At 39.2% G+C, this 23,493-nt stretch overlaps 1 protein-coding gene across 2 annotated transcripts in view; it reads right to left on the reverse strand.

Moving 5' to 3' along the window:
* The window catches only part of PDE4B (phosphodiesterase 4B), a 582,343-nt gene extending 559,128 nt beyond the window's left edge, over positions 1 to 23,215 (reverse strand). For both annotated transcript variants that reach the window (XM_054691793.1, XM_054691792.1), the window contains exon 1: positions 22,663 to 23,215. In XM_054691793.1, coding sequence (XP_054547768.1) covers positions 22,663 to 22,864 — 202 coding nt within the window. In that variant the 5' untranslated portion in view covers positions 22,865 to 23,215. The remainder of the gene's footprint in view (positions 1 to 22,662) is intronic.
* Positions 23,216 to 23,493: the final 278 nt, after the last annotated feature.

A 23,493-nucleotide genomic window follows, 5' to 3' on the forward strand; every position in this document is an offset into this window, starting at 1 on the left:
TGGGATAAGGTTAAAGGCTCATGATGCAGAAGCCCGAGCTTCCTCTCAGGGACGAGTCTTCATCTTCAGTCACACTCTCCTATCTTTGTAGTGAATTTTAATGACTCCTAAGCTTTCAATACCTATTATGAAGATAATAAATGACTTGCCTTTCACCCAAGCCCACAGGTTTTTCAAGTACAAATCTTGTCAAGTGTTTAGTCTTAGAGATTTCAACTTTAATCCTTGTTCCAAGCCAGAATAGACAATGAATAAGGCTATTAATTAGAAAGTGGTGGTTGGACTGAGTTTAGCCTCCCTGATATTTTTCTGCAGGATTGCCTGCTGACATGTAGGGGTGAATCTGCTGAGAGAAAGCTCAGGCTTCTGCATCATGAGGTACCTAACAATCACTTTCAACTAATGTAAACACTTTGCCATTGCTATTATTTCATCATTACCTAATCCCACAGACACACAAACACACACACACACAATTTTTTTCCTTTTGATGGACCCTCTTAAAGTAGATCCCAATACTATGATATTTCACTATCAACACCTCACCACATATGGCTGACAGATAAGGCCTTTTACTTTAATGTATTCACAATACCATTACCAAACCAAATAAAATGTGTTAAAGATCCTTAACATCATATAATTACCAACTTATAGTTGATTTTATCCTCATACTCTAAAAAGAAATTTTATAATGAAAGGTCCACATATTGAATTTTACTAATATGTTTCTTGGGTCTCTTAATATCCCTAGACATATTAAAACTGAAAGTCTTTAAATGGCAACTTTCCTGGCTTAAAAAAAAAAAATAGAGTCCTTACCTGAACACATCCCACTACAGGATCATAAGGGGTATGATAATCTATGTTGGTAGTTTGTACTTTAATTCTAGAAGGTGAATTGGAACTAAAGGAATTTTATTAGAAGATTCTGATTCGATTATTATGGGGGGTCAAGGGGGGACAGGGGTAATTACTGTCCTGTATGGAAACTGAACTTTAAAATAACACAATTGGAAACTTGAATAACTATAAGAAATTGTTAGAAATTTTGGCAGGACAGACTGGTGACAGAGATGACAGAATAAATAAATTGAACTAAGAAATATAATCTGTTGGATTTATTTGTCTATGGTAAAAGGAGAAGTAGGATACCCAGGTCTATAACTGGTAGACCTCTGGAGAAAGCCACAACACTAGGAACACAGAGGAGAGAAGGGGTAGTGGGAGAAACAGTTGATGATGAACTTAGCTTGAGATGCTTGTGTTTAATGACAATCAGGAAGGCTTCCTAGCTACAGAAAGTTTTCTACAGAAGGTTTTCTGCCTCTCTGTGACAATATAGGGTATTTAATGCTAGCTACAGGGACATTCAAATAGAAACGCCCAGAGGGCAGTTGGAGAAATAGGTCTACAACTGAGAAGAATGCTTGGACTGAAGACATGAACCTCTATGCACCAGCAGAAGGCAGAGAGTAACAGAAGCTATGGGAATGGACATGGGGCTCCAGGAAAAAAGGTTCAAAAAAGATTGAACAAATAAAACTGTCTCTATCAGGGTTCTACGAAATATGAGGATAAAAGAAAAAGAGCCTTTAAAGAGACTGAGAAAGAGTGGCCAGAGAGATGGGTGATCCACAAGAATATAACATTACAGAAGTCAACATCATATCAGGTTTAAAGGAAAAAAAAAAGTTGTCAATAGAGTAAAATGGATCCCCGGGGCAGAATGGGCGTGCAGGGGAGTACGTCCCCACATCAGCATTTTAGAACAGGGACCTTTCTTCAATAAAGACTGCTTGAAACCAGCACAAGGCTCCTGGAGGAGCCAGAGGTGAGCTGGGAAGTTCGCCCACGCCAGGCGCCTTCTGGCCTGCAGTCCAGCCCAGAGAGGAGCGGGCACCCACTGTTGGGGCAGACTGGGCGCTCAGGGGAGCACTTCTCTGCATTTGCATTTTAGAACAGGGACCTTTCTTCAGTAAAGACTGCTTGAAACTGACATAAGGCTTCCAGAGGAGCCAGAGGTGAGCTGGGAAGTTCGCCCAAGATGCCGGCCAGTACCAGCAACACAGTGTCCCAGGAATACGGAAAATTAAAAAACAGCAGTAGGGAGTAGAAAAACCACATGCAACCCAGCAACGCCTCAGGAAAAAAGCACACCACAGAAATAAAACCACCCACCTGATTCGAATGACAGTAACTTGGAAGAACTTCTGAGCCTTCCAGAGAGAGTTTAAAATTGCCATGATTAAAAAACTGACGGAAGTCATAAAGGAAAACAATGATAAGGGGAAAATAATCAATGATCAGAAGAATGAAATTGAGTCCCTAAAGAAGGAAGTAAAAGAAATGTAGATCAAAAAATTAATGGAGGTGCTAAAGAACTCTGGGAAAGCAATGAAAGCAGAATAGATGAAATGGAAGAACGAATAAGTACTCTTGAAGACACAGAAATAAAAAGAACCAAAACAGAAAAGGAGAGAGAAGTACGAAGGAAAAAGACTGAAGAAAGACTTCGGGAACCATCTGACTCCATGAGGAAAGGAAATATAAGAGTTATAGGAATCCCAGAAGGAGATGAGAGAGATGTAGGAACAGAGAAAATATTCAAGGAAATAATTGAAGAGAACTTCCCAAGCGTGAAGAAGGAGCTGAACATTGATATAAAGAAGCAAGAAGAACACCAAACTTCCATGACGAAAGGAAAAATACAGCAAGACACATAATAGTAAAGCTCCCAAGAATCCAAGATGAGGAAAAAAATAATGAAGCTGACAAGAGGGAAGAAACAGATAACATTCAAAGGAAAACCAATCAGACTGATATTAGGCTTCTCCGAAGAAACATGATGGGCAAGGAGAGAGTGCAGGGACATAGTCAACAGACTCCAAAAAAACAAATGCCAACCAAGAATACTCTATCCCGCAAAGCTCTCCATCCTCTATGAAGAAAGAATAAGGACCTTCCCAGACAAACAGAAACTCTGGAATTTCATTACGACTAAACCCCCACTCCAAAAAATACTACAAGGAGTCCTAAAGCCAGAACCTCAGGGGGACGAATAACAATGAAAGAAAGCCAAAAAAAATAAAAATAAAAATAATAAATAAATAAAATCAAAGGAAAGACAAACACAATGACAAATACAGATGCTAACATATCAATATTAACTCTAAATGCAAATGGACTAAACTCTTCAATAAAAAGACACAGAATCGCAGGCTGGATTAAGAAACAAAACCCAACTTTTTGCTGTCTCCAGGAAACACATTTAGCTACAAAAGATAAAAATAGACTCGAAGTTAAAGGATGGAAAACAATCCTACAAGCAAATGGACCAAAAAACAAAGCAGGAACAGCTATACTTATATCAGATAAAACAGATTTCAAACTCAAAAAGATAAAAAGAGACCCCAATGGTCACTACATTATGATCAAGGGGACAATACTTCAAGAAGAAATAACACTCATTAACATATACTCACCAAACGAAGGAGCACGAAAATATATCAGACAACTATTGTCATCTTTGAAAACAGACATCAGAGAAAACACATACGTAGTGGGAGACTTCAACACACTACTATCAACAATGGATAGATCAACGAGACAAAAAATAAGTAAAGATACTAAAGCTCTAAATAAGGATCTAGAGCGCTTGGGCTTAATAGACATCTATAGAACACAAAACCCCAAAAAAATCTGAGTACACATTTTTCTCAAGCACACACGAATCATTCTCCAGGATCGATCACATACTGACAAACATCAACAGATACACCAAGATTGAAATCATACCAACCATCTTTTCTGACCATGAAGGCATCAAACTAGAAATAAACCATAAAAAGAAGGCAAGGTACTCTCCTACCTCATGGAGATTGAAACCCACACTACTGGAAGACCACTGGACTAACAAGGAGATCAAAGAAGAAATTAAAAAATTCTTTGAATTGAATGACAAGGAGGACACCAATTTCCTAAATGTATGGGATGCAGCAAAAGCAGTAATAAGAGGAAAATATATAGCAATAGAGGCTCACATCAAGAAACAAGAAAGAACTCAAAGAAACAACCTAATCTCGAAGCTCAAAGATCTAGAAAAAGAACAACAACAAAAAAAAAACCCAAACCAGTAGGAGAAAAGAAATAATAAAAACCAAAGCAGAAATAAATGAAATCGAAACTAAAAAAACAGTCCAAAAGATCAATGAAACCAAGAGCTGGTTCTTCAAAAAAATAAATAAAATAGACAAAACCCTAGCCAGGGTCACAAAGGAAAAAAGGGAGAAAGCACAAATAAACAGGATCATAAATGAAAGAGGAGAAATCACAACGCACAGTAGAAATCAAAACAATAATCAGTAACTACTATGAACAGTTATATGGAAACAAGTTCAACAATCTAGAGGAGATGGACAAATTCCTACAACTCTACAATCACCCAAAGCTAGATAAAGAAGAAATAGAACACCTAAACAGACCAATTACAAGCAGCGAAATTGAAATGGTAATCAAAAACCTCCCCAAAAACAAAAGCCCAGGACCTGATGGATTTACAAATGAATTCTACCAAACATTCAGAGACGAATTAGTGCCTATCCTTCACAAACTCTTCCAAAAAATTGAGAAGGAAGGGATAATACCAAACACGTTCTATGAAGCCAACATTACACTAATACCAAAACCAAACAAGGACAACACAAAAAAAGAAAACTACAGGCCAATCTCCCTAATGAACACTGATGCAAAGATCCTCAATAAAATTTTAGCTATCAGGATCCAACACTGTATCCATAAGATAATTCACCACGACCAGGTAGGATTCATTCCAGGGACACAAGGGTGGTTCAACATCAGAAAATCAATCAACATTATCCAACACATCAACAAAAAGAAATATAAAAACCATATAATATCAATAGATGCTGAGAAAACTTTCAACAAAGTGCAACACCCGTTCATGATAAAAGCCCTTGAAATTCTTGGGATACAAGGAACATACCTCAACATCATAAAGGCCATATATGACAAGACAAAAGCCACTATCATTCTCAATGGTGAAAAGCCGAAAGCATTTCCATTAAGATCTGGAACAAGACAAGGATGTCCACTCTCACCACTGCTTTTCAATATAATACTGGAAGTCCTAGCCAGAGCAATAAGACAAGAGAAAGACATACAAGGAATCCAAATAGGAAAAGAAGAAGTCAAACTTCACTATTTGCAGATGATATGATAATATACATAGAGAACCCCAAAAACTCCACAGAAAAACTAATTCACCTCATCAATCAGTTCAGTAAAGTGGTAGGATACAAAATCAACACGCAAAAGTCAGTGGCCTTCCTATACACAAACAATAAATCTGAAGAAGAAGAAATCAAAAAAACCATCCCTTTTATTATCAAAACAAAAAAAAAATCAAATACTTGGGAATAAATCTAACAAAAGAGGTAAAGGACCTATACAAAGAAAACTATAAAACACTGTTAAAAGAAATAGAAGAAGACACAAAGAAATGGAAAGACATCCCCTGCTCATGGATTGGAAGAATAAACATTATTAAAATGGCCATCCTACCAAAAGCAATATACAGATTCAATGCTATTCCAATCAAAATTTCAATGACATTCTTCAAAGAAATAGAAAATTATTGATGAAATTCATATGGAACCACCAAAAACCCCGAATAGCCAAAGCTCTCCTGAAAAAAAAAAGAGAAGGGAATGGAGGCATCACACTCCCAGACTTCAAACTATACTACAAAGCCATAATCATCAAAACTGCCTGGTATTGGAACAAGAACAGACACACAGACCAATGGAATCGAATAGAAAATCCAGAAATAAACCCACAGATTTATGGTCAACTAATCTTTGACAAAGGAGCAAAGACTATGCATTGGAGCAAAGAAAGTTTGTTCAATAAATGGTGCTAGGAAAACCAGGTTGCTACATGCAAAAGAATGAAGCTTGACTACTACCTCACACCATACACAAAAACCAACTCAAAATGGATTAAAGAACTAGACATAAGACCTGAAACCATAAAATACATAGAAGGAAATATAGGCGAAACACTACGTGATATTCACATCAAAGACATCTTTACAGACACATCACCCAAAACAGTGATAGTGAAGGCAAAGATAAACAGCTGGGACTACATCAAATTAAAGAACTTCTGCACAGCAAAAGAGATAGTAACAAAAACAAAGAGAAACCCCACCGACTGGAAGAACATTTTTGCACACAACACTAATGATAAAGGACTGATCACAAAAATCTACAAAGAGCTGATGAGACTCAACAACAACAAAGAAAATAATCCAGTCAAAAAATGGGCAGAAGAACTAAAAAGAAAATTCTCTGAAGAGGAAATGCAAATGGCCAACAGGCATATGAAAAAATGTTCAACATCACTTGTAATCAGGGAAATGCAAATCAAAACTACCATGAGATACCATCTTACACCAGTGAGAATGGCACATATTTAAAAAACTAGCAACAACAAATGTTGAGGAGGTTGTGGAGAAAAAGGAACTCTCCTGCACTGTTTGTGGGAGTGCAAACTGGTCCAACCACTATGGAAAACTGTGTGGAGATTTCTTGACCTGCTAAACATAGAGCTTCCATATGATCCAGTAATTCCACTCCTAGGTATTTACCCAAAGGACACAGAAACATCAATTCCAAAGAGCACCTGCACCCCTATGTTAATAGCAGCACTGTTTACAATAGCTAAGCTTTGGAAACAACCCAAATGCCCAAAAATAGATGACTGGATCAAGAAGATGTGGTACATATACACTATGGAATATTACTCAGCATTCAAAAAAGATAAACACATGCAATTTGCAGCAACATGGATGGTGCTGGAAGGGATCATGCTCAGCGTAATAAGCCAGAAAGAAAAAGAAAAATACCGGATGGTCTCACTCATAGCAGGAATCTAGAAAACTTAAATAAGGGACAAGGAATAAGAATAACTATAAGAAAGTGAAAATCAAAATCAACAAACAACTATGAACCAGACAGTCTATGGGGGGGGGGCGGATAGAAGGGATTGGGGTCAAAATAAGGGGGTTGCAATTGTATGGGGAATATAAAAATAAAATATATATTTAAAAAAATAGAGTAAAATGCTGCCAAACAAAGAAACAAAGTAAGACATGCAGCAAGGCATAAGGTGGGTTTCTGTTTAAATACCTCCAAAGACTCACCTTTTCCAGAGAACTATTTATGAGCATGAAGTGACAATCAGTGCCTGTTCAAGGAAAGAGAACACATTAACTTTTCTAAAGATAGGACATTTAATGCCAGGAACTGGTTATGCAAATGTTAGAAGGTTGAAAGAGCAAGGAGGAACAGAGCAATAATCCTGAGATTATAAACTGCAGAAAGCAAACCCTTTTTCCTAGGAATGGGAACTCTAATGTTGAAAGATGGTGTTTCCAGAGCTGCAGAGCTTGGAGGAAAAGTTGTGGGGACTTGACATTCAGACCTCCTCAGAAGGAGGTCTGGAAAATTGGTATTCAATTCACAAGGGAAGAAGAGATTGGATTATCAAGAAATTTTGAAGCCAATCTGGAAAGGAGCATAGAATGGCTATTTATTGATAGTGAAAAGGGCTGCCTCCCTGCTGCATGGAAAGGCCATGGAAAGACTGGAGCCAACTATTGTGACTTTTATGAAGCATGGGAAAGAACAGGATAACAGAAAGGGAGTCAACTTTCTCCTCCTCTCCCTCGGGTCTGTTTCTAGTGCTTCCCATTGGCAAAAGCCAACAGGACAGCAGCTGGCAAAGGGTTTTGGGAAATGAAATTTGCAAAGTATGGGTCCCACCACCATATATCAGTATAAAAGGGTGTCTTGTTGCTGAGAGATAACAGATTTTCATCAACCAGCCCACATGGGACGTAAAATACTGCATAATCTGCAACCACAAAACAATGTAGCTTGAGCTGTGAATCCAGCTTTATCATTTACCATCTGTGCAAACACAAGTGAGTTACAAGCATCTAAGCTCCTAATTCCTTTTCCATAACATGAGAATCTGAACATACTTGTCTCTTGTTGCACTACTTATACTGATCCTGAAAAATTTCCTGTTCTACAAAATCACACACTAAAAATAAAAGTATTGAAGGGAAAAATAAAATTGGACAGATCTCCCCAAAGCTATGATGCTTTGCAACCAGAGCACTAACAAAAAAATAATTGGAATTTCAGGAGATAACTTGAATGATGCAGGCAGGCTATTCAGAATGCTGATGGCTACTTCAGGGGATATTTTCAAAGCATAAAATTATAGAGTGAAGATATTACCATACAGGAGCTGAGAAAAGGCAGATAGAAGCAGAGCTCCGAGCCAGGGGGCTGCAGTGATGAACACAGAGAGGGATGTGTACCTGACGGGAGCCCATGCAAAGCTGGGCTTTCTAGAAAGGGAGCCCCAAGGCTCCCATTTTTAATTTTCTTAAAATAAAGCAGGAAGGGCCCCTGCCTAAGTCACAGTTGAGCTGAGGGCTTTCTCATTTCCTCCTGAAAGTTCTCATTTTACTTCTGCTCTTCCATTACCCTAGCCTAGGAAAAAAAAAAAAATGTGCTTGAATCACTCAACTTCATTATGCTGAAATTATTCTCCTATTTTTCAGTCATGCATAAATTACCTGGCATTACAGAAACACATATTGTAGCAGAACAAACTATATCAATATCACAGTGTTTTGTGAAAAGTAAATAGGATAGTCCATGAAAAGTTTTATGCAAAATACAGAGCCCTTAGGAAGATAGTAACGTTAGTGCTATCTCAACATCCCCAGCATCATCTTCAACTGCTTTCTCTCTCGTGCAACCTAAACTGCAGTCATTCTGAACTATTTATATCACATGTTGTCCATATTCTTGCAATTCCACGCATTTGCATGGCTGTTGCCTCTGCATAAAATTCCCCAGCCCCAATCTCCACCCTAAGTCAGCTAGCTAATTCCCATTCTTATCTGCCCTTTGCCTAAGGAAGCCTTCCTGATACTCTCTGGTCTAAACTTCTAGAGAGCCTTGGGCATCCCTCTAGAGTCTTGACTCCACTATTCACTGTTTCTCCAACAAGACTTGGAGCTACAGAGGGCAAGAACTGTATCTCACTGTCTCTATAGCCCAGTGTCAATTATAGTGCTTGGAATATGAATCAGTCTGGCTGCTGACTAGGTTACAAGGAGGGGAATAGAAGGCAGTAAGCCTGGGGTTGGATTGTGGAGGGACTTAGACATTGAGTTTATGGAATCCAGATTTCACTGGCCAATAGTAGATAACTTTTCAATGTTTTTTAGCAGGACAGTCAAAACTGGCTCTCAGATGGCTGAAAGAAGCATGTCTAAGTCAGACTGCCTAGATGAGGACAGAGTGGGAGCATGAAATCTCTTAATTCAGAGCCAAGAAATGAGCAGGGGCAATGGCATGAAGCAGGGAAACTACAGTGGGAAGGATGGAAGGTAGAGATACCCTGGGGACAGAATCTTCAGGACTGGACACTTGCTTAAATGAGGAAAAAGAGTCAAAACTGTTATTCTTAAAGATTCTGAAAGGATGATTGCTCTGTTTTCTGAAAGAGGAGAGAGTTTATTGAGAGAGATAAGAAGTTGAACTTGATTTTAGTTATATGGTGTTTCATTTGCTAACAGAAAGAGAGCCTAGACCTCAGCTCCTCTCAGTTCAAATTAACTGTGTAGGTGAGTAAGTTGTAGACTCTGATATTCTCAAACTCTCCAGTGGAAAAAAAGAAAAAAAAAGTCTGGTTTCCTCTCTTTCTCCCTTGATTAAATACTGAAGGGATGATGTCTACAATACCACCGAATTGATCAATGGAAAGAGAGGATGGAATGAGGGCATGCTACCTACTGTGTACAGGGAGGGGCTGGGACAGAAGTAGTGACAGAGATGAGAGCAGGTGGGGACGTGACAGGAGTACAGGGTTCCTGACTCCAGCAGAGCCCTAACCCAACCAAGCTGGCAGTGGCATCAGAGAAGCCAGTTAACTCTGACCACAGTCTTCAAGCTGCTGATATAAGAGAGCTACAGTAATGAGAAAGAGCTGCCCCTTTCTGCATTCTCATCTGCCTAGGAGACCCTCATCCATCCTATCCACAGCCAAAACTTCCAGGCACAGATACCCTGAGTCTCTCATTAAGAAACTTACATTAGTAATACTACATTAGTAATAAAAATTCACTGTAGGAGAAAACCAGAAAATGTGGTCAAGAGGAAACAATAATTTCATCACCCTCAGAAAAGTACTATTGATGTTTGGTCTTAGATTGGGAATTTTCTATTCTTTGCATAAGTGTTCACATATGTATATATGTTATAGCTTAATGTCTGCCCCCCCCCCCAATTTAGGGTGGGAAAATAATGGGTAGTCTCTTAATTTTGCACAAATTGAAGCTTGAGTCCATCAGGCTCCAAATCCTTAGAACTATTTCAGGTTCTAAAAGTGCTCCATATGGGAGGGCTGCAGGGGACAAGCTTTTCATGAGAGAAAGAAGAACTCCCATTTGGAAAATGGCCATTAAGCATTGTCAGGCACTGCCTGATCTCCAGACTCTGCCAGTTCCTGCTTCCAAAGATTCCCAGAACCCAGGGAAGAGGCCTATATCCACATCTTTTTTGAAGGCTGGAACTCCAGGTTTGAGGGCAGATATTTCTTCACTCAGAACCCTTCAGATTCACCTGGGGAAAAAACAGACAAGCTAAGGATCTCAGAAAAAGGTCCTTAAGAGCAACTGCAGGCAACGCTGTGGCCACTGTACAGGGCTCTGCAGGACAAAGACCCACAAAAGCTACCTCTGACTTCCCATTGATGACCTCCAGGTGGCAGCAGAGTACAATGCAAATCAGAAGGACAACTGTCCAGATCTGTGGAAAATGTTGGGATCATCATACTTTTTTTTTTTGATTGATTGACTGATACTGTTTTGTTAGACTTCACAGTTAACTGAAGTCCTGTTCCAATTTGCCAGACCTTGACTGTTTTCTAACCTCCTAGATATTTGACGTCTAAGTATCCTCTGTCCTCATAATGCGCATTTAGGTTTTCACATCTCTAAGTTAGGGGGTCTAACCTACCAGAACTGTTAATATTCAACAAGCTGGTTTTGATAGTGACATGCCTTTAAGCCTTGACAATTCCTACTTAGCCACTGACTGGTTCTGAGTTGTTGGAAGAGTTACTAAGTCCCCATTTTTGTGTTTGGTTTTTGTTTTTTTTTTTGTTTGTTTGTTTTTCCCACAAAGCATATATTTTTTTAATATTTTATTTTATATAATTCTTACATCATTTTTCATCTTCGTACAATGTATGCATTTTCATTTTGGTTATATTCCCCATACAATTGCACCCCCCCCCTTTTTTTGACTCTAGTTCTTCCTCTCCCTCCCTCCCTAATTCCACCCCCATAGTGTGTCTCTGGTTTATAGTTGCTTGTTGATTTTGATTTTTACTTTGCATTGATTAGTCTTTTTCCTGGTCTCTTATTTAGGTTTTCCAAATTCCTGCTATCAGTGAGACCATCTGGTATTTTTCTTTCTTTCTGACTTATTTCGCTGAGCATGATCCCTTCTAGCTCCATCCATGTTGCTGCAAATTGCATGTGTTTTATCTTTTTTGATTGCTGAGTAATATTCCATTGTGTATATGTAACACATCTTCTTGATCCAGTCATCTATTTTTGGGCATCTGGGTTGTTTCCAAAGCTTAACTATTGTAAACAGTGCTGCTATAAACATAGGGGTGCAGGTGTTCTTTGGAATTGATGTTTCTGTGTCCTTTGGGTAAATACCTAGGAGTGAAATTGCTGGATCATATGGAAGCTCTATCTTTAGCTGGTCAAGAAATCTCCACACAGCTCTCTATAGCAGTTGGACCAGTTTGCACTCCCACCAGCAGTGCAGGAGAGTTCCTTTTTCTCCACATCTCACAACATTTGTTGTTGCTAGTTTTTTTAATATGTGCCATTCTCACTGGTGTAAGATGGTATCTCATGGTAGTTTTGGTTTGCATTTCCCTGATTACAAGTGATGTTGAACATTTTTTCATATGCCTGTTGGCCATTTGTATTTCCTCTTCAGAGAAGTTTCTTTTTAGCTCTTCTGCCCATTTTTTGACTGAATTATTTTCTTTGTTTTTGTTGCGTCTCATCAGCTCTTCGTAGATTTTTGTGATCAGTCCTTTATCATTAGTGTTGTGTGCAAAAATGTTCTCCCAGTCAGTGGGGTTTCTCTTTGTTTTTGTTATTGTCTCTTTTGCTGTGCAGAAGTTCTTTAATTTGATGTAGTCCCAGCTGTTGATCTTTGCTTTCACTATGACTGCTTTCCCACAAAGCATATTAACCATTACATGGACTAAAATGAGAGAGTATCACCAGTACAACCGTGGCCACATCGGGGGGGTCCTCAATAATTTCCAGTTACGTTGCCCCATTACGTTGCCAAAATTAAAGTAGGTGAATAAAGAGAATATTTGGGGAGGAGAGGGAGGGTCATTCCAAATAATTTTAAAAAGGTAAAAATAATTATTCCGAAATCACAATTTTCTTTTGCATTTTTTATTTTCCTGCAAGCAATATCAACACTTCTGTGCCCTAAATACTTCACTCAAATGGGTTTTATTCGATGACATTCAATAAAAATTTACCAGCCTACTACTATGTCCTGGGTGCCATCACAGACACTGAATGTACCAGCCCTCTGGGATGGACACTGTAACAGAAAAACAACACAAGCACAAAAACAAATATTACCTTCTAAAATACTTTCAGGGCCTCCCTGATGGCGCAAGGGGTTAAGCACCGCACTATGAAGCAATCCACAGCCTCTGCAACACCAATTTGATCCCCAGGGGCCAGGGGGCAACCCACATGGTGCAGCAGACCTCTCCTGTCCTGCCTGCTGCTCCCCACAGCGATGTATTTTAGTGAGTCTGCTTGTTCTTTTCCCCACTCTCCCTCTGGTGAATCCTCTCACTCCCTGTATCTCTGGCCTATACCCCAGCTCTTGTATGCATAAATAAATCAATCTTCAAAAAATAAATTAAATAAATAAAATACTTTTAGTCTCAAGCCAGCCCCTCTTCATTTCCCATTAGGCTTCATGAACACACACCTATCAGGTCAACTCCTGAATAAACCACACTGTGGTAGAGTAAGTTGGTCTAGAAATAACGCATAACCTAGCTACAATAAAACAGATGATTCAAACCCACAAAACATCTTCTTGGGTTGATTAAATCAAGCCATTCAAAACTAAATTTTAGCTTCAGCTAATACTTGGCCATTACTACAAAGCCACTGGCTACATTTTTCAATTCATACATCCCTGGTAAATGCCTCCTGGTGAGGATGCTACTCCTTAACTGTCTAGGATTTCAAAAGTAATCATCATTTGTTATCTGTTTTAAATAATATTAGCACCACATGTCTAGAAGTGATTTTTACTTTAGAAAGCTATTTCTTCAAATGCAATGCTTAAGAGCATTTTTCTGCCTCTAAGGTGTACACCTCTGGTGAAGTTAAGAGTGATATGGCTGACTTGCAACTCATACCTCCAGCTACTACTGAGCATCTCTTCTTCTGGGCTGATTTTCTCTCTCCCACACTGCTTTTTCCACAGCAACAACAGCTCTCTAATTCCCGTATTCTTCCCCACTCCTGGCCTCCACATCTGGCTGAGCTATTGAAACCAGTCATAAATCTCAGCCGGGAGTAGTTCTCTCTGTTTGTGACAAGAGAGTGCATGGCAGAAAGCCTAGGCTGGAAACATATTGCTGAAGTTGTTAAAAGTGGAATTAGGGAATTTGGAGAAATCAATTTGCTCAAGGACTCTAATGGGTCAGTTGTCCTGGGAAAATCATTACTATTTCTCTCTCCAAGTGCCCTCTCCTGTAGATCCAACACTTCCCAGCTCAGAAAGGAAAACCTCCCCTGCACCCCTTATCTACTTCACCAAGATTTCATTTCCTTTCAGCATTTTCCTATTTCAATGGCCTCATTTGTCAAGTACAAATCATCCCTTCCTCTGATGTTCTGACCTGTGGTTAAGAAGTATAAAGATTTTGTTTTTTCCTCCTTTCTGTTGGTCGGAGAGTGCCAACTTTGTGGGTGGAGGAGGGTAGCAGGGTTCTGAGCTTTCCTCCCTTCTAGTCCTCTTTTATGGCAACTTTCTTCTTAGGGTAGTTTGCTGGAGTCACCCGTTTATCTTCCATGTCCCAGTTCTCACTGGGACCTGCCGCTTTTCCTCCCTATTAACTTTTTTTAATGGGAGTTCTTACTCGCAGCGTTTCCTCGCCGCCATGTTGATCATTCTCAATGGTGAAAAGCTAAAAGCAATTCCATTAAGATCTGGAACAAGACAAAGATGTCCACTCTCACCACTGCTTTTCAATATAATACTGGAAGTCCTAGCCAGAGCAATAAGACAAGAGAAAGACATACAAGGAATCCAAATAGGAAAAGAAGAAGTCAAACTATCACTATTTGCAGATAATATGATAATATACATAGAGAACCCCAAAAACTCCACAGAAAAACTAATTCACCTCATCAATCAGTTCAGTAAAGTGGTAGGATACAAAATCAACACGCAAAAGTCAGTGGCCTTCCTATACACAAACAATAAATCTGAAGAAGAAGAAATCAAAAAAAACATCCCTTTTATTATCAAAACAAAAAAAAATCAAATACTTGGGAATAAATCTAACAAAAGAGGTAAAGGACCTATACAAAAAAACTATAAAACACTGTTAAAAAAAATAGAAGAAGACACAAAGAAATGGAAAGACATCCCCTGCTCATGGATTGGAAGAATAAACATTATTAAAATGGCCATCCTACCAAAAGCAATATACAGATTCAATGCTATTCCAATCAAAATTTCAATGTCATTCTTCAAAGAAATAGAACAATTATTGATGAAATTCATATGGAATCACCAAAAACCCCGAATAGCCAAAGCTCTCCTGAAAAGAAAAGAAGGGAATGGAAGCACCACACTCCCAGACTTCAAACTATACTACAAAGCCATAATCATCAAAACTGCCTGGTATTGGAACAAGAACAGACATACAGACCAATAGAATCGAATAGAAAATCCAGAAATAAACCCACAGATTTATGGTCAACTAATCTTTGACAAAGGAGCAAAGAATATGCATTGGAGCAAAGAAAGTTTGTTCAATAAATGGTGCTGGGGAAACTGGGTCGCTACATGCAAAAGAATGAAGCTTGACCACTACCTCACACCATACACAAAAATCAACTCAAAAAGATTAAAGAACTAGACATAAGACCTGAAACCATAAAATACATAGAAGGAAATATAGGCGAACACTACGTGATATTCACATCAAGACATCTTTACAGACACATCACCCAAACAGTGATAGTGAAGCAAAGATAAACAGCTGGGACTACATCAAATTAAAGAACTTCTGCACAGCAAAAAAGACAATAACAAAAACAAAGAGAAACCCCACTGACTGGGAGAACATTTTTGCACACAACACTAATGATAAAGGACTGATCACAAAAATCTGCAAAGAGCTGATGAGACTCAACAACAACAAAGAAAATAATCCAGTCAAAAAATGGGCAGAAGAGCTAAAAAGAAACTTCTCTGAAGAGGAAATGCAAAATGGCCAACAGGCATATGAAAATGTTCAACATCATTGTCATCAGGGAAATGCAAATCAAAACTACCATGAGATACCATCTTACACCAGTGAAATGGCACATATTAAAAAACTAGCAAAACAAATGTTGGTGAGGATGTGGAGAAAAAGGAACACTCCTGCACTATTGGTGGGAGTGCAAACTGGTCCAACCACTATGGAGAGCTGTGTGGAAATTTCTTGACCAGCTAAAGATAGAGCTCCCATATGATCCAGCAATTCCACTCCTAGGTATTTACCCAAAAGACACAGAAACATCAATTCCAAAGAGCACCTGCACCCCTATGTTTATAGCAGCACTGTTTACAATAGCTAAGCTTTGGAAACAACCCAAATGCCCAAAAATAGATGACTGGATCAAGAAGATGTGGTACATATATATACCATGGAATATTACTCAGCATTCAAAAAAGATAAACACATGCAATTTGCAGCAACATGGATGGCGCTGGAAGGGATCATGCTCAGTGAAATAAGCCAGAAAGAAAAAGAAAAATACCGGATGGTCTCACTCATAGCAGGAATCTAGAAAACTTAAATAAAGGACCAGGAAAATGAGTAACTATAAGAAAGTGAAAATCAAAATCAACAAAAAACTATGAACCAGAGACACTCTATGGGGGATAGGGGGCGGGAGGGGAGGGATTGGGGTCAAAATAAGGGGGTTACAATTGTATGGGGAATATAAAAATAAAAAAATGGTTGGGAAAAAACTAAAAAAAAAAATATTTTCTGAATCTTTAAGGATAATTAATATAGGATGCCTCAGAAATGATGGGCTGCGGTTAACAGGTAATAATTGGGGGAATATAGTAACCTAGAAATGAACTATAACTTGCTTAATTTTACTCTTATTCAATATTCCTTTGGCATATGTAGACATTCAGTGAAACCTACAGAGAATACTCTGTCATTTGAGAAGTATTTTTTGGACTCATTGCTGGCTTGCTTGCTTGCTTGCTTGACAATTTTATTTCTTCCATCATATTTGTATGTTTATTTATTTTTTTTTATTTTGCATAGAAAAACTGGGGTATAGGCCAGAGGTACAGGAGGTGAGAGGATTCACCAGAGACAGAATGGAGAGCAGAACAGGCAGGAAAAAAAAAAAAAGTATAAAGAATGTGATAGTGCTATATGGAGATGGTATTAAAGTATTTAGAGCACCTAGCACTCTCAAGGTGACCTTTGGCTTAGAGTTCTCTCCCACCCCTACCCCAGAGAAGAGATGACAGTGAAGACTTTCCTCTGTGAAGGGCAATGATTGTGTCAATGGTGGGCACAAGACCAAAGGTGGCCTGTAGCAAGCATGAAGGACAGCAGAAGAGGAACTTTGGAAGTTAGTGAAATCAATCAAACCATCTTCCTGCTATTAAGACTGTGGAGTACAGAGAAGAGATTGAATCTATACATATTCAGAAATAGAGACACCTGCGTGGGGACTGGACCAGAGATAATGAAATTAAGTGCCCTGGAGCTGCTTTAGTCTCTGATCCATGCCTAATTTTAGTTTCAGTTCCAATCTATCTTTCATTTGGCCAGATAGGTGAGTGTTCATAGATGATGGCTGGAAAACAAAGAAGAGATGTAGAACCCAGACCCTCCTTAATTAGTAATATAATTAAAAAAAATAAATCCAAAGTATATTTATCTACTTTGTGAAATAATATCAGGTTCTACAAAGATTAAGGACTTTTGCACTCAGTTGGAACTAGCTAAAGTAGTAGGTAGGAAAGTTTCCAGCATATAAAAACATGTTGAGTTAGGAAGACACACATTAAAATAGCAGGATTAAAAATATGACTCTTCTGCAGTTCCATTATCCCCAGTATATTGGGAAACATACCATAAAAGATGTTATTTTCTTAAAATAAATACTTATTTTCTCAAAATGGCATAAATATTCTTTGAATTCAAAAGAGCTTATTCCACTCAGTTATATGCAACACCTCAAAGTAACAGGATGGGATCCAAGACTGAATAAAGTATTAACTGAAGGAATCTACATACATAAAACAAGTGGGGCCGGGCTTTGAACAGAAGAGACCAGGTATTCTCACACAAACAAACTGCCCACAGCTAACACCTAATGTTGGACAAAATGTTAATGAAATCCTCAAGATTAAAAAAAAAAAAAAAAAAAAGGTGAACAAGGAATTGAAACTGCAAAGATAAGATAATCAAAATTCAGATACTGGATTTAAAAATAAAAATAGAGAACACCTATTTAAATTTAAATATTAGCAACTTTTTAACTTATCAACAACTTCAAATTGTGCAGAAAAAAATTTCATAGGGCATAAACATACTAAAAAACATTATCCATTGTTTATCTGAAATTTAATTATAACCAGATGGTCTGTATTTTATCTGTCATCCCTATCTCAGGGCCAAATAGTTAATGCTTATCTTGTACCGGAAAAGGAGGCTTTGTATATGCAAAGAGTTGGAGCTTGGCCTGAGAACTTCACAAAAATAAAGGACCATCTGTCTGTCAAAGAGAGCCAATACTGAAATCTGCCTGCACCCCCCTACATCTCTGGGTAAAAGAAAAAAATATGTAGGCCTAATAAGTCTCCCTATCAAAACATAAAACTGGAATTCAAATGTGTATGTACAGTATGGTGGGTAAAATTATAATCTGAGAAATTAAAATTCTAAGAGATTGGTAGTGCTTCTGCATCCAGACAGAAGAATATGCAAACCCACTCAGAGGGAAAGCATCCCTAACTCAGAACTCTTAAAGCTTCCAAAAATGAAGTTCAAACAACATCCCATTATTTAAAAAAGATATACAAAAGTAAACAAATCTCTAAGTGTTAGAAGAAATAACAATAGATATAGATGACTTAAAGACATCAAATGCTGTCATTATCAACTACAGAATGCAAAATGATTACTAATATAAAATAATAAAATGGTTACTAATAAACTGTGGGAAACAGATGTTGATATTTTTGAAAAATAAGCATGAAACATGATATAATAAAAATTATAAGATGCATTGAAAGAGAATTCCTTAAATAAAATTATGTTATTGAAATGTAAAATGCAATAAATGGAGATCAGGGAACTTTTGTGTTTCTGCAACATACTTAGACTGCATGGAGCGGGGAAAAGGCTGTGCCAACAGCCAGAGGTGAGCTGAAAAGCCCCCACAAGCCAGTCCAATCAGGTCACCAGAGCCCAGAGAGGGATCCAGTCAGCGCCAGGGCAGACCAAGGGTGCTCAGAGTGCCCTCCCAACTCCCCAACTTAGACCAGGGACCTATGGCATGTTCACAACATACCTAGACTGCTTGGAGCTGGGAAAGGTCTGCACTCACAGCCAGAAGTGAGCTGAAAAGCCCCCAGTAGCCAGTCCCCATCTGGCTGGCCCAGAGCCCAGAGGGCAATCCAGTCAGTGCCCAGGCAGGCCACAGGCTGATGGAAGTGCCCTCCCGACTCCCCATCCTAGATGTAGGACATTTGGCGTGTTCACGACACACCTAGACTGCGTGGAGCTGGGAAAGGGCTCCACCTACAGCCAGAGGTGAGCTGAAAAGCCCCCACAAGCCTGGCCCCGTCTGGCCACCAGTCTGCTCCCACAGGGGGATCCAGCGATTTGGAGCCCAGCAGGCAATCCTGCCACCACAAGGTAGACTGTGGGACCATAAGACCCTCATGGAATTAAACAGATACAGAAGGAGGAGATTCTCTGTGACAGCAACCACTAACATATTCATAGTACTAATGCCCTTTCAGAATTCAGACATAACAGTTTTTGACTTGATTAGACCACTAGTTTCCGACATCCCAGAAAAAGCACACCAAAAAGATGCCAGCCAGTACCAGCGACACAGTGTCCCAACGCATAGGACAAATTAGAAAACAAGCAGCAGGGAGAAGAAAAACTACATGCAACCAAGCAAGTACTCAGGAAAAAGACACACCACAAAAAGAAAACCACCCACCAGATTGTGACAACAGTGACTTGGAAGAACTTCTGAGCCTTCCAGAAAGAGAATTTAAAACTGCTGTGATTAAAAAACTGACAGAAGTCGTTAAGGTAAACAAGGATCGGAAGAATGAAATTGAGTCCCTAAAGAGGGAAATGAAGGAAATGCAGGAGATCAAAGGATTAATGAAAGAGCTAAAGACCGTGGGAAAAGCAGTGATGGAAGAACAAATAAGCACTCTCGAACACACAGAAATAAAAAGAATCAAAACAGAGAAGGAAAGAGAAGTACAAATGAAAAAGACTGAAGAAAGACTTTGGGAACTATCTGACTCCATGAGGAAAGGAAATATAAGAGTTATAGGAATCCCAGAAGGAGAGGAGAGAGACCTAGGAACAGAGAAATTATTCAAGGAAAAAATTGAAGAGAACTTCCAAACCCGAAGAGAGCTGAAAATAGACATATAAGAAGCAAGAAGAACACCAAACCTCCATGATGAAAGGAAAAATACAGCAAGACACATAATAGTAAAGCTCCCAAGAATCCAAGACAAGGAAAAAATAGTGAAGCTTACAAGAGGGAAGAAACAGATAACATACGAAGGAAAACCAATCAGGCTGACATCAGACGTCTCCGAAGAAACACTACGGGCAAGGAGAGAGTGCAGGGACATAGTCAACAGACTCCATGACAACAAATGTCAACCAAGAATACTCTATCCTGCAAAGCTTTCCTTCCTCTATGAAGAAAGAATAAGGAGCTTCCCAGACAAACAGAAACTCTGGAATTTCATTACGACTAAACCCCCACTCCAAAAAACACTACAATGAGTCCTAAAGCCAGAACCAACAGAGGGATGAATAACAACGAAACAAGGCAAAAAAGAAAAAAAGTTATTAAAGAATAAATAAAAATCAGAGGAAACACAAACAAAACAGCAAATACAGATGCTAACATGTCAATATTAACTCTAAATGTTAATATTGAGTTGGACTAAACTCTTCAATAAAAAGACACGGAGTCGCAGGCTGGATTAAGAAACAAAACCCAACCTTTTCTTGTCTCCATGAAGCACATTTAACTACAAAAGATAAAAATAGACTCAAAGTCATAGGATGGAAAACAATCCTACAAGCAAATGGACCAAAAAAGAAGGCAGGAACAGCTATACTTATATCAGATAAAACTGATTTCAAATTCAAAAAGGTACAAAGAGACCCCAATGGTCACTACATTATAATCAAGAGGACAGTACTTAAAGAAGAAATAACACTCATTAACATATACTCACCAAATGAAGGAGCACCAAAATATATCAGACAACTATTACCATCTCTAAAAACAGACATCAGAGAAAACACATATGTAGGAGACTTCAATGCACCACTATCAACAATGGATAATCAACGAGACAAAAATAAGTAAGAACACTAAAGCTCTAAATAAGGATCTAGAGCTCATGGGCTTAACAGACATCTACAGAACACTAAACCCAAAAAAATCTGAGTACATAAATCATTCTCCAGGATCGATCACATACTGAGACACAAGACAAACATCAACAGAAACGCCAAGACGGAAATCATACCAAACATCTTCTCTTACCATGAAGGCATCAAACTAGAAATAAACCATAAAAAGAAGGCAAGGAACTCTTCTACCTCATGGAGATTGAAACCCACACTACTGGAAGACCACTGGACTAATGAAGAGATCAAAGTAAAAATTAAAAAAATCTGTGCATTGAATAACAAGAAGGACACCAATTTCCTAAATGTATGAATGCAGCAAAAGCAGTAAAAGAGGAAAATATATAGCAATAGAGGCTCACATCAAGAAACAAGAAAGAGAGCCTCCCCAGTGGCACAGCGGTTGAGCGCTGGCTTCTCCCCTCAGCAGTGTATTTCGGGGTCCATCTGCCTGTTCTGCTCCCTGCTCTGGCTCTGGTGAATCCTCTCACCCTCCCGCACTTCTGACTATACCCAGTGCTTGTATAAATAAATAAATAAATCTTTTAAAAAAAAAAAAAAAACTCCAAAGAGGAAATGCAAATGACCAATATCACTTGTAATCAGAGAAATGCAAATCAAAACTATAATGAGATACCATCTTATACCAGTGAGAATGATACATACTAAAAAAACTAGCAACAACAAATGTTGGTGAGGATGTAGAGAAAAAGGAACTCTCCTGCATTGCTGGTTGGAGTGCAAACTGGTCCAACCACTATGGAAAGCTGTGTGGAGATTCCTCAACCTGCTAAAGATGGAGCTTCCATATGATCTAGCAACTCCACACCTAGGTATTTTACCCAAAGGACACAGAAACATTAATTCAAAAGGGCACCTGCACCCCTATGTTTATAGCAGCACTATTTACAATAGGTAAGCTATGGAAACAACCCAAATGCCCCAAAATAAATGACTGGATCAAGAAGACGTGGTACATATACACCATGGAATATTACTCAGCATTCAAAAAAGATAAACACATGCAATTTGCAGCAACATGGATGGCGCTGGAAGGGATCATGCTCAGCGAAATAAGCCAGAAAGGAAAAGAAAAATACTGGATGGTCTCACTCATAGAACGAATTTAGAAAACCTAAATAAGTGACCAGGAAAAAGACTAATTATAATAAAGTAAAAATCAAAATCAACAAGCAACTATAAACCAGAGACACACTACAGGGCAGGGAGGAGGGAGTAGGATCAAAACAAAGGGGGGTGGGAATTGTATGGGGACTATAACCAAGATGAAAATACTAACATTGTGCAAAAATGAAAAATGATGTAAAAAATATATACAATTAAAAAAATAGTAATAATGAATAATACTGAATTTTAAAAAAAGAAGACAGGTCTCCCAAGGAAAACGGGAAACCATCAAGTGGCAATTCACCAAAGAAAGGAATGTAAACAGACAATACATATTTATAATACATTATCAGTATTATAAACCGATAATACTAAAAAAAAGTAAATTGAAACCAAACTCATTACCTTTCTTTGCTTTGAGGGGTTCCTGCGCATTGTCCCGGGTTACCACGGTAAGCGGAAGGGAAACTTCACGATGTTGACACATGGAGCCTCCATGTTCTGCAAATGAAGAGGAAGGATATCCTCGAACCCTTGCAGCAGGAACCCAGTTATAAGACACCAACCTTGACTTGCAAGTGGGACAGTCTTCAACAAGAGAAGCCATGGCATCTACTTTATAAATCTGAAGAGAAACCAGGAGAAGCTTCTGCTGGCAGCTGAAAACCTGACTGAAAATCAATGTCAAACTGTCCAGAAAAACAGGCCAGCGAGCTGTGGCATTAGCTTGTACTACGGGAGCCACTTCTGTCTCTGGCCGCCTCGCTCCTTGGGACGCTCACTACCCTGATGCAGGCAGCCTCCCGGAAGCCACAACTGTGGTGGTCATTGACTCCACCGGCCTCTCACGGAGGCGTTTTATGTTAACCTGCCTCCCGTGTGGCTCCGGGCCACGCCGCTCTCCTCCGCACTCTGTGGCCCTCCCATTCCTGCCACGAGAGGAGGGGCGCTGGGCGAGTCTACGGCGGAGCCCGCTGACAGGAAGGTCTGCGCATGCGTGCCTCCATCTCCCAGGGACACCCGCGGGAGGGCCGCCTGCCCGGGCCCTGCTTCTGCTGAGGTCCTGACACCATTGAGGAGGAGCAGGCTCATGTGCCCAAGGAGGAAATTGAGAGTCAATGGACTACTCCAGCTCTAGATTTTACTGTTACTCCGGAAAGTCGGGGAGACTGGCCTGAAGGCACGGAGGTGGCGGTTCCTTCCCAAGGACTTGGAGTCGCAGCTGCCACCGAAGAC

The sequence above is a fragment of the Talpa occidentalis genome, unplaced genomic scaffold (assembly GCF_014898055.3).
Source record: "Talpa occidentalis isolate TD23 unplaced genomic scaffold, MPIMG_talOcc4v2.1 talOcc4.9, whole genome shotgun sequence".
Classification (NCBI taxonomy): Eukaryota; Metazoa; Chordata; class Mammalia; order Eulipotyphla; family Talpidae; genus Talpa; species Talpa occidentalis.